The sequence below is a fragment of the Saccopteryx bilineata genome, chromosome 9, assembly GCF_036850765.1.
Source record: "Saccopteryx bilineata isolate mSacBil1 chromosome 9, mSacBil1_pri_phased_curated, whole genome shotgun sequence".
NCBI lineage: Eukaryota > Metazoa > Chordata > Mammalia > Chiroptera > Emballonuridae > Saccopteryx > Saccopteryx bilineata.
The window spans coordinates 93,695,489-93,707,490 of record NC_089498.1 but is presented as its reverse complement, the minus strand read 5'-3'; the positions used below and the strand labels follow the sequence as shown (position 1 = coordinate 93,707,490).

The following is a 12,002-nucleotide window of genomic DNA, read 5'->3' as shown; positions in this document are numbered from 1 at the left end:
TTTGAGTCATAGCTGTGGGAGGGGAAGAAAGAGAGAGAGAGAGAGAGAGAGAGAGAGAGAGAGAGAGAGAGAGAGGAGGAGGAGGAGGAGGAGGAGGAGAGGTGAAGCAGATGGTCACTTCTGTGTGTCCTGACCAGAAATCAAACCCAAGACTTCCACAACCTGGGTCAATGATCTACCGCTGAGCTAACAGGCCAAGGCTCATTTATCTTTTTTTTTTTTTATAATTTTTATTTATTTTTTTATTCATTTTAGAGGGGGGGAGAGAGAGAGAGAGAGAAGGGGGAGGAGCAGGAAGCATCAACTCCCATATGTGCCTTGACCAGGCTAGCCAGGGTTTTGAACCAGCAACCTCAGTGTTTCCAGGTTGACGCCTTATCCACTGCGCCACCACAGGTCAGGCAAGGCTCATTTATCTTGAGCATATACTTCAGAATGAAATTAAGTCATATGGTCTCTGGTAAACGGTTACACAGTTTTCCAAAGTGGCTGCACTGTTTTACTTCCCTACCAGCAGGATGTCTGAGGGTTCCTATTCTCCCACATTCTCTCCTACAATAAGTGTCTATAAAAAACTTTGTTTTTTGAGAATCTGATGAAAGCTTTAAATTATTTAAGAAAAATGCCCATACCTTACATTTTAGAGAAAAGTTCTGGACCTGTTGGAGAAGAAATGAGTCGGAAGCAGAGAAAGCATTACTAAAAGCAGGAATGGTGTGTAGTTGGTACTAGGACCTACAAATGAGACATGTTCCCAGACCTCTGACTGTGGCCATGTGTGTGGTAGGAGCAAAGGGAGGATGTGCCCAAGGTAACTGCTATGCAATGTAGAAAATGCTCCAGGGCAATAGAGGAGGAGCATACAGAAGTGGAGCCATTTCTGCTCTGAACTCCTACTACTTACTTCTCCTCTTTCATCTGTTCAGGTTAGGGAAGGCTTTCTAAAAGAGAGGGTTTGTTCCTGGCCTGTTGGCTCAGCAGTAGAGTGTTGGCCTGGTGTGTAGAATCCTGGGTTCGAGTCCTGAACAGGGCACACAGTAGAGGCAACAATCTGCGTCTCCACCCCTCCTCCTTCTTTTTCTCTATCTCTCTCTCTTCCCTTCCTACAGCTATGGCTCAAGTGGTTGGAGTGAGTTGGCCCCAGGCACTGAGGATGGCTCCATGGCCTCTTCCTCAGCACTAAAATGGCTTGGTTGCAAGCAATGGAGCAGGACCCCAGATGGGCAGAGCAACACCCTCTAGGCCTAGTGGGCTTGCCGGGTGGATCCCAGTCAGAGTGCACGCAGGAGTCTCTCTCTTCCTCCCCACCTCTCACATAACAAAAAGAGGGAAAGAGAGAGAGAGAGAAAGAAAGAGATAGGGCTTACACTCAGTCTTTCAAGAAACTGGCCAGATAAGAAAGGAAGATGAGTGTCCCAAGACAGAGCAAGAGAGCACAGCAAAATAAAGGAATGAAAGGTTATTTCCTCTACATACATGACAATAAATGGTAACAATTAGATGTACCAGCTATTATGCTAAGTATTTCACATGTGGAGTTTATTTAATCCAGAGGTCGGGAACCATTTTGACTGAGAGAGCCATGAACGCCACATATTTTAAAATGTAATTCCGCGAGAGCCATACAATGACCTGTTAGTTATGCATTATCCAATAAAAATTTGGTGATGTCCTGGAGGACAGCTGTGATTGGCTCCAGCCACCCGCAACCATGAACTGAGCGGTAGGAAATGAATAGATTGTAATACATGAGAATGTTTTATATTTTTAACATTTTTTTAATTAAAGATTTGTCAGTGAGCCAGATGTAGCCATCAAAAGAGCCACATCTGGCTCTCAAGCCATAGGTTCCCGACCCCTGATTTAATCCTTTCAGTGATCCTATGAAAGAAGTACTATTAGTATTTGTGTTTAATGATGAGGAAACTCAGGCCCAGGGAGATGAGGTATCTTGTCTAAGGTCATTCAGAGAGCAATCGGAGGGTCAAAATTTATTATCCGGTTTTGGGGTTCTAGAACCTTATTTTCTTCAGAAGCCAATAATACATCCAGAAATGAAATCATGGGGGCCAAAAGTAGAAATGGTGACATTTGAAGATATCACAGTATTAAGACATAGAAATAGGAGGTGCTTTTGGATCTATCAAATCAAAACAAAAGCTTAACCATACCAGTGCATAAAATCACCATGTCTGATCAATTACCTCTTTATGCTACTACCATTCAGTTGAATTTTTTTTAATTATTTTTATTTATTTATTCATTTTTAGAGAAGAGAGAGAGAGAGAGAGAGAGAGAGGAGGAGAGGAGGAGCAGGAAGCATCAACTCCCATATGTGCCTTGACCAGGAAGCCAGGGTTTCGAACTGGCGACCTCAGAGTTCCAAGTCGATGCTTGATCCACTGCACCACCACAGGTCAGGCCCATTCAGTTGAATTTAAAAGTAACTACTTTACAGCTTTCAAGAGAAAAAAAAAGATATTTGCAGGGGAGTTATTCTGAATGCACAGCTCACCCAGCAGCATGTTACAACCCCAACCGCAGCCCATGCTCACTCTGTACACCCTGCCAGTTTCAGTCCAAGTATGAATGACTGTGAAGGACCACACAGATCAGCTAAGGAGGACCAACAACTGGTGTGACAGAGCTCAGCTCTGCAGAGAACCATCCTGCTAAGCAAATGTCTATCCAAATGACAAACTCAAGTAACCTTGAGCAAACTCTACGTTTTCTGGTGTATCCCAGAGGAAAAACAAGAAATAGAAAAACTGGACTTACATTTTTAATAAATTAAGAAAAATAAAAATTTAAGGTTAAAATGATGATAGGTAAAAAGAATTAAAGATCCATTTAAAAAATCCCAATATTGAGGAAGAATATCTTGCAAGTGAAAATCAAAGACATTCTCTTTTGTGTGACTTCTAGGTAATGAATGATCTGTAGCTCACTCAGAAACTGACAACCTGTACATCAAAGACCTCACTTGTCACCACAGACTCAGATTAAATGACTTTGTACAATGATTCTCTCACCTGTCCTTCGCAATAACAAACAGATCATCATCACTGTTCTTCTCAAAGAGGCTGGTCTTTTTCACAGTCTCCTGATCCCAGGTGGTTCTCAAGTCCCTAAGTTCTCCTTTAGGCCTGTTGTCAGATGCTGAATTGGTCTGTGAATCAGTAATATTCCAATGGTCCTTTAAATATAAAATATGTATTAAAACCCAGTAGCAATGTAGTCTAAGGAACCTATGAAGTAAAATAAAATTTCCATTCATTAAACTAAGTTGTAGTTAAACTAAGTATTACACTATGTGTATCACATCTGAAAAAAGCTCATGTCCAAGACTTTTCTTTGAACTCAAATCTAGACAGCTGGGTTCTGACTTCATAGACCTTCTCATTCTTTCCTCCTTCCTCTACTGTCTACCATGGTGTTTTTCCTCTCTATAGTTCTGCTCTGTTTGGACAAGGAAAAATAAATTAAAGAGGTAGATGAAAAAGAAGAGGAATTTTTAAAATTAAATCAAGAACTCGCAACTTTGGAGAAAAATAGTTTTTTTTAAATAAACCCACACTTTTTAAAAAAAATTTTTTTTTAATTCATTTTAGAGAGGAGAGGGAGAGACAGAGAGAGAGAGAGGAGAGACAGAGAAGGGGGGGAGGAGCTGGAAGCATCAACTCCCATATGTGCCTTGACCAGGCAAGCCCAGGGTTTCGAACCGGCGACCTCAGCATTTCCAGGTCGACGCTTTATCCACTGCGCCACCACAGGTCAGGCCGAGAAAAATATTTTAATTTAAAAATCCCAAAGCAGGGTAGAAAAGAAGTGTATATTTACCCATGTTCTACATGGGTAAATACCACGTGATGAAAACTGCTAGTGCCCCTTTCACCATGTCATTGCCTCATAACTCACCAATGTTAAAGAAGAGCATTATTATAATACCGGAAGATTGTTAATGCTCAGGGTTTCTAATATCCCTGTATTTAAAGTCTTTGTCTGTACAGCTAAACAGCAGCTAAACCACACTCATTCGGCCTTTGCTGATATGTATCTGGATGGTAAACAGGAATGTGGTTAACACTCTAATAAAAAAGTACTTAAGCCTGCATAGAATATTCCTACCATGTCTAGATTCTTGTTCTTGATTAATAAAACACAGTGATCATTGTAATAAGTTAAAATAAGGACTAACACATTTGAATTAGCACATATTATAATTTGAGGGCCTTACTTATTTTATTTCTAACCATTTTTTAAAAGATTAACCTTTAATTTAATACACTATATTAAATATCTTTCTTCAAGAAAAGAAAGCTAGTTTGTGAATATAGTCTTTAGTGACAGAACTTCACTAGATATAAAGCAGGTAGAAAAAGATATTGTTTAGGATAGCCACAGCTCAAATCCCATCACACAATGCCTTATCGTTTTCTGAGAGGGACTTTCAACCCACCTCCTCATCACTGCTAAATAATGAGGCAGATGATTTCTTTTTTGAGGGCTCCGGGGGTTTAGCTTTCTCCTGGCTCTGAACTGGTAAAGGTGATGTCTGCTTCTTAGCAGCTGTAGCCCCAAAGAGATTATCCTAGAAAAACAAGTGGCAGAAGACTGTGACAACTTTATATGTGTAAAACAAAAGACTTATGGCATGTTCTCATGTCAAACTATTACAGAATAAATCTCTAGTCAAGTTACAAAATATATGTAACACCTTCGGGGGGAAAAAACACAAAATGCTAGTAAATCCCACTTCTCTCACATACATGCCTAAAACAGTATATAATACTCCTAAACCATATTCTCCATCCACAAAAGAGAAACAAGCACAGAACTCAAAGGTGGACACTTGGGCGGGAGCACTAGAGGGAGGAATATACGGGCAAGCTCACAGAAATGGAACACATGGCCCCACCAGGTGGGGCAGCCTTCGTGCTTATTGGAAGGGCCACAGCTAGCAACCACCGTGAGAGCAGTACGGTGGCCTATAGCAGCCAGCAAGCTGACCTGTCTTTCTTGCATTACAAACTAAAGTAATGGATAAAAGGAGAGAAATGTGGAGCTTTTCTCGCTGTTGTATTTATGCTGGACACACACTTGGGACAGAGGGAAGGACTGACTTGTGTTTCTGGGTAAGTTTAAAAAGACAATACAAACTTAAGAAACAGTTTAGCAAATAAATCACTGACCCACCAAGAGCTGATTCTCACAGGTTCAAAGGCATGTGTAAATTTTTGTATCACCAAGCAGGCCAGGTGCCTATTAAGGCACTTTTATTTAGAATACACAATACAGTATACAGAGATGTGTTACAAATATTGATTGACTTACGACCTATGCAACTTACGACCATTCGACTTTATGACCACAATTGCTAGCCACGACTGCTCCACGTCTGGCAGCGCAAGCATTGCCCGGCTGGGCATACGACAGTGCAGACCAGCTTCCAGCAGCACTACCATCTCTGTGTGCACCATTTCAACTGTTATCCTAGACTCGGTACAGCAATTTGTGTTTTGTGTCTTGGATATTTTTCATCAAACCCCTCCCAAGATGTCTACCAAGAAATTGTCTTTGCAAATATTAAACCAGTTATACTGGTAATGCAGTGTTTTACTTAAACCTGATGAATGTAAAAATAAGAAACAAAATGGTGTCGAGATGATACAAATGGCATAAAATGAACAAAGAAAATTATGATATGTAATAATGAAATAAAATTATGATAAAATATGACTTAAAGATTTTTATAATATCATTTCACAGTACTGTACATACAGTATAGCCTACTCAACTTACAACCAAATCATGTTACGACTGGTCTGTCGGAACCAATCGTGGTCATGTCGAGCACTAGCTGTATAGAATTGGGCACCTGAAACCTGTATAATTACATTAACAGTGTCAGCCCAATAAATTCAATTTAAAAATGTTTTCTTAAAAAAGGTACTTTTATTGCCTGACCTGTGGTGGCGCAGTGGATAAAGCGTCGACCTGGAAATGCTGAGGTCGCTGGTTCGAAACCCTGGGCTTGCCTGGTCAAGGCACATACGGGAGTTGATGCTTCCTGCTCCTCCCCCCTTTTCTCTCTCTATCTCTCCTCTCTCTGTCTCTCCCTCTCCTCTCTAAAATGAATAAATAAATAAAAAATTTAAAAAAAAGGTACTTTTATTTAAATTAGAATAACAAAACCATCAGAGGGCCTGAGCCAGAGTCAGACTGAGAAACACCCTTATCAATGTCCCACAGCAGATGGACAGGCCTGAAATGTGAACACTTGATAAAAGGGGCTTTGAAAGAGGGCACGAGGGTGGGAAGGGCCAGAAGAAATATGTACTGGCATCCAAATGGGGAGACTGGTGACAAGAGCTAGCATTTACAATACATCTACTACATGCCAGGCTCTGTACCAAAGGCTGTCCATTAGCTGTTTTAGCTGTCACAATGACCCTAACATGCTATTAAGCCATAAGATTCAGAAAGGGTAAGTTATTTGGCCAAGGTCCTTATTTGCAAGTGGTAGTGTTAGGCTGTGAATGTGGAGGCCTGATGCCAAAGCCCAGAGCTCAGTCACCGCACAGTGTGCGTGAGAATGAAGGTCTTCTCTGCTTTCCCCCCAATTTCTCTCCCCCATTTTGCTCTCATACCCAAGGTGGAAAAAAAGTGAGGTGCGGACATGGCGGCCTTCTTCTGTTACTTCCCCTTTATCTAACACAGATCCAGCCTCTAAAAAGTATTTCTTAAAGGGAAATATTTTAAGTGAAAATCTGCAAAGCCTTCCTCCATAAGAGCTGGGTCAAGAATCTAATGTCCTGCCCTCTGTATAGCTAAGAGAACTTAAGGAAGGAGTCATTGAAATAAAAACTGAAATGTTTTTGTTACATAAGCCTTAGATGGCTTGACTGCTTCACCACCACCTTATCCTACTGACTGAACATCTGGCTAAAAGGCTACATAAGCAACAGTTTTCTACTAAGCAAAAACTTGATCATCTTGTGCTGCACGTTTACCTCTTCATCTTCATCATCGAAAAGCAAGACTGATGTGGGGAGTTTGCTAGGCAGTAAAGGAGCATCTTTTGACTTAGTCACATGTTGAGAAGAGAACAACTCCTGTTGAATCAAGATTAAAGTTCCTGGTTAACAGAAATACAACATGAAAGATAGTAACAAGGTGGCTGTCATGACTCTTCTGAGAGCTGGTGTCACTCCATGGAAAAAGTATTTCCAGGACGGTGCCTAGAGCAATGGGGCTGTCCACAAACCAGTGCCCGCTGCACACTGGGACCAGTCACAGGAGAAAACCTGTGCCAGGATGCTTGACACTCCATCACTAAGCCCACTTTTTAATGAGACTGCCAAAAAAATTAGTGTGGATTTTCATTCTGGTACAAGTGCCTCATCAAACTGAGGACCAACCAGTGGCCGACAATGCGAGCACCCTGCAGAGTGTGTCCCTCCCAGAGACGCAATAGCCATAAGTCAGCAGTAAGAACTGCACACACACTGCTGTCTAAGACCATGTGTTCTCATGAGATTTCAAAGAAGAACTAAAGAACATAATGAAAATTCTGGTACCTCTACTGAGAAAATCCTGATTCAGAAGTAGTACCTAATGTTATATCCATGGACTAATTCCAAAAACTAAAAAAAAGAATTCCTTACCTCAACATCTTCCTCATCTGAAAATAAACCTTTGTGAGTCTTTGTTTCCGACACGAGCTTACTATTATTACTGGAAGGTAGAGTAACCTTTGTTGGGGGGAAAAAAAGAGTTAATAAACAAGATACCTGAAAATGAGAGTTTATTCAGAGATTCATATAAAAATAGTGAGTCTCTGCTAGAATATGGCACCAGGCCACATGCCAGGGGAATAAAAACACATGGACCGTGAACACGTACCAGGTTCAGACAAAGAACTAACTTAAAATGAGAATTAGCATGAGAAAGAATTCCAAAATTAGTATAAGTTAGAAAAGAGAAAAGAAATAGTCCCTTGATACATAAATTTCTCAGGACAGACAAGACACAGACAGCAAAAACAAGAACATCCTAGGCAGAGCAAACGGTGGTAGAAGACAACAGCAAGAGAAAAGCAGTGGGCACACATGGGGCATCAGAGAGCAGGTCAGGCTGCCCATCTCATAAAGTGCACAAAGGGATGTGCACAGTTGGAGCCAGCACAGGAAGGTGGGCCACCCTAGGGGCTGCCAGGCTCTGAGCGCTGGGACTAGGTGGTGGGCAGTGGGAAGGTCAAGGTTTCACAGTGGAGACACGACACGAGATGTGCTTTAGAAAAACCAGGGGTACAGGACAGCCAAGGGAAGAGAAAGCAGCCAGAAGAGCTGCAAGACTGACAGGGACACATTGCACTGGCCAAACAGGTCAATAACACAATCTATGAGCATCGAGAAAAAGAAAAACAGAAACAAAGCTCATGGATTATAACACGTAAGTAGAAAATCCACAATCCTATAATGATATTAAAAAAAACAGGAAAGGAGGAGAAAAGGCTCTTCTGTTCAGAAGAATACCAGCTAACACAGGCAGAAAAAAAGTGCAATAGTTAGAAAAACAATATTTTGCACCCCACAACACGCTAACTGGGTCAGGTAAAGATCATCAACAGATATTACAACAGCTGGGTAGGGCAGATCCCAACAGCCGCTAAATCTGGTTGGTAGTTTCATGGGAGTGCGCTGCACTCTTCTTCCAACCTTGTGTGTCTAAATTCTTCCCTGCACACTGACAGGAAACCATGCTTCCCCTCTGTGCTGCAGATGAATTAACCAGATGCCCCAAATCCACACTCCTGTGTTCAATACCCCTCCTGCTCACCTTTTTTTCTGCTCTCGCTTTATTTTCCTCTGTCTGATTCACAGCAGCTTCTGGCAAAGCTGCTTTTTCTTTGAACAGATCACCTTCCTCCTCATCAAAGATACTGGCAATGGGTTTGATTTTGTCTTTAAAAAGATACCAAAGCATAGAATTACATTAAGGTGGGAAAAAAAAAATCTGCCATAAAATTCAAAGATTAAAAATTCTTCTCTCCCAAACAGTAAATTTAGAAAAGTATGTTATTTCTTGACTAGTTATCAAGAAATGTTAAGTGGACTAGATTGAAATTTTTTGAAGAACACAACAGCAGCTCAAAAGAAACACAGGACAGATGGTCTAACCATCTGGTTGCACCCTGATCCAAGCAACAGCCTCCTAGAGTAGCTTGGATTGGAATAAAAGATAAAGAGACCTAAAAAAGAAAGACCATTTAAGAATCAATCATTCGCCCTGGCAGGCTGGCTCAGTAGTAGAGCGTCGACCTGGCATGTGGATGCCCCAGGTTTGATTCCTGGTCAGGATACACAGAAAAGGCTTCTCCCACCATCCCTCTCCCCCTTTTATCGCTCCTCTCTCTCTTTTTCCCCTCCTACAGACACGGCTAGGTTGGTTCAAGTGCAATGGCCTCAGGCACTGAGGATGACTCTCTGGAGCTTCCATCTCAGGCACTAAAAATAGCTCAGTTATGAGCATGGCCCACATGGGCAGAGCACTGGCCCCAGACAGGATTGCCAGGTGGATCCCGGTTGGGGAGCTGAGGGTCTGTATCTACCCTACCCTCACTTTAAATAATTAATTAACTAATTACTGCATACAGACATACATAGAAATAAAATTTTCTCTGTAGCCTGACCAGGCGGTAGCGCAGTAGACAGGACATCAACTTGGGATGCTGAGGACCCGCATTCAAAACCCCGCAGTCACCAGCTTGAGCGCAGGCTCACCCGCCTTGAGCATGGGGCCACTGGCTTGAATGGGGGATCATAGACATGATCCCATGGTTACTGGCTTGAGCCCAAAGGTCACTGGCTTAAAGCCCAAGGTCACTGGCTCAGCTGGAGCTCCCTAGTCAAGGCACATATGAGAAACAACTAAGGTGTTGCAATTATGAGTTGATACTTCTCATCTCTCTCCCTTCTTGCCTGTCTGATCCTGTCTGTCACTCTCACTAAAAATAAACAACAAAAAATTTTTTTTCTCTGTAATTCCAAAGGTGAGAACTAAAATTCTTGAGCAATTACAAGGGGCCAGATTTCGCTCTAATGAAGAATTCCTAGCAAATAGTTTTCAAAGCGGAAAAGATCAGTTCATAACAGAGAGCTCTCCAAGGTACCTATAACTACACAAGCAGAGATGAGACACCTCTACGACAGAAATGCTTCAGAAGGGGTTCTGGTACAAGAGATATGAACTAGAGAAGTTTTATGTCCTTTTAGGTCAATATTATTTTCCTGGCAAAAATTACTGTATAGGCTAGAACAGGTACCCGTCTTGGAGGGTTTGCTACTGGATGCTGCAAAAAAGTCATCGTCATCATCGTCATCATCAAAGAGGCCAATGGGTGCCGGCAGGTGCAGGCTTTTCCCTGGGGTGGGCTGCTTGGGCTTCTGGGGCTCCTGTGGTGATGGAGCAGAGCTTGCACCAAACATACTGCTGTTCCCTGTGGGCAGAGAAGCAAGGCAGTGGGCTGTGAGCAAGTGTGGGTGGACCTCCTGCTGGCTTTATGGGAAAAAACCACTACCATGCACCAAGAATTTTTAGTCTCAGTTCATCCATAAAACACAGTAACAAGACCCAATAACCTCCATCCTTTCCTGCTGCAGAATGTAATGCAGAATCACTGGTCGCTCCAATACAAAAAGGTCCAAAGTCACCGACTTCTAACAGAATCTGAGCTCCCCCAGTACATGAGCCCCTTCTGTGAGCTTTCCCAGGCCTACTGAAGCCCCTCCTACTCTCCAGCCAGCCCTCGGAAAATGACAATGTTAAAAATGGCAAAATAATTCTTATTTAGTTTTTAAAAAACAAATGCTACAATATGATACCTAAAAACACAGAAACTGCTCCTGCTGGGATTTTCTTTCCGGATTTGAAGGATGAAGACACTAAAACAAGAAAGAAAAGGATAACTACTTCAACAAACAAAATAACTGCCCTTGTTAAATGCGCCTTCCTAAGATATGTGCGTCACATAATACAAAACTAGTAAGAGATCTTTCAAAACTTTTCCTAAACGAGTAATTTTAAAATTCCTTAGTATCTTCTCTACCAGGTAATAACTTTTTTCTTAGTACTAATGCAACCACCGCTGTAACTCCCATGGAAAATCACGTGACTCTGGGCAGACAAGAGCAGCACAGTTGGCTGGAGAGGCCAAGGAGCATGCAGAGCACAGTGAGGGGAGGGGCAGAGCAAGCCAAGCTCCTCCACAGTGCTCATTCCTGTTCCTGAGAATGAACAAGTTAAAAAAAAAACACCTTCAGACATCAGTGAAAAATGAAGACAATAACAGGAAAGACAGAAACTAGGCAAGTCACTGATGCCAAAAAGTGGAGAGCAGGAACCATATGACCACCAAGGCAGCACTGTAGAAACTCCAAAATCTGACAACTAGTGGCCCAGAGAGAACAAGTTGCTTAAAATAACTAATTCCCAATTCCCAAGAATTGCCACAGACCTGCAAGAATAAAATTTTAAGTTTTTCATTTTTTATGTGTGCCTTTATGATGATGCACTTTGGACTGGGAATTACTGATCTAAATTTACACGCAGAATTTTAGAACTGTTTCTTTGAATTAAATTTATTAAATGAAAATGTCCTCACTACTGCTAGTTATTTTTCCTGTAACTTTTTACGAGTTCTCTAAGAGGCAAAACTGTAATGTGGGTTTACAGAGAGTACTCTTTCCTTTTTCCAAGACAAGAATTAGTGCAAATAAACTACTTTTAACTAGACCAAGTGAAACACAACAGTTTCCTACCTAACAAAACAGCAAGGTTTAGGAACAACTTCAGGGATTCCATCTCCTAGCACAAAGTAAACAGTTTTGGAAATCTTCACAAAGAAACACGGTCAGCCTCAATCCAAGCTTACCCTCATTAGCAGGTGCTTGAGCTTCCTGATTCTGAGGGGCTTCCATGAAGAGGTCACTCTGGTGGTA

General features: G+C 41.8%; 1 protein-coding gene across 1 annotated transcript in view; it reads right to left on the bottom strand.

The window, feature by feature from the left end:
- The window catches only part of WASHC2A (WASH complex subunit 2A), a 69,096-nt gene that overhangs the window by 29,723 nt on the left and 27,371 nt on the right, over window positions 1-12,002 (bottom strand). The window contains 8 exon segments of the mRNA XM_066244207.1: window positions 3,033-3,196; window positions 4,460-4,591; window positions 7,014-7,115; window positions 7,668-7,754; window positions 8,842-8,966; window positions 10,328-10,501; window positions 10,887-10,946; window positions 11,936-11,993. Coding sequence (XP_066100304.1) covers window positions 3,033-3,196; window positions 4,460-4,591; window positions 7,014-7,115; window positions 7,668-7,754; window positions 8,842-8,966; window positions 10,328-10,501; window positions 10,887-10,946; window positions 11,936-11,993 — 902 coding nt within the window.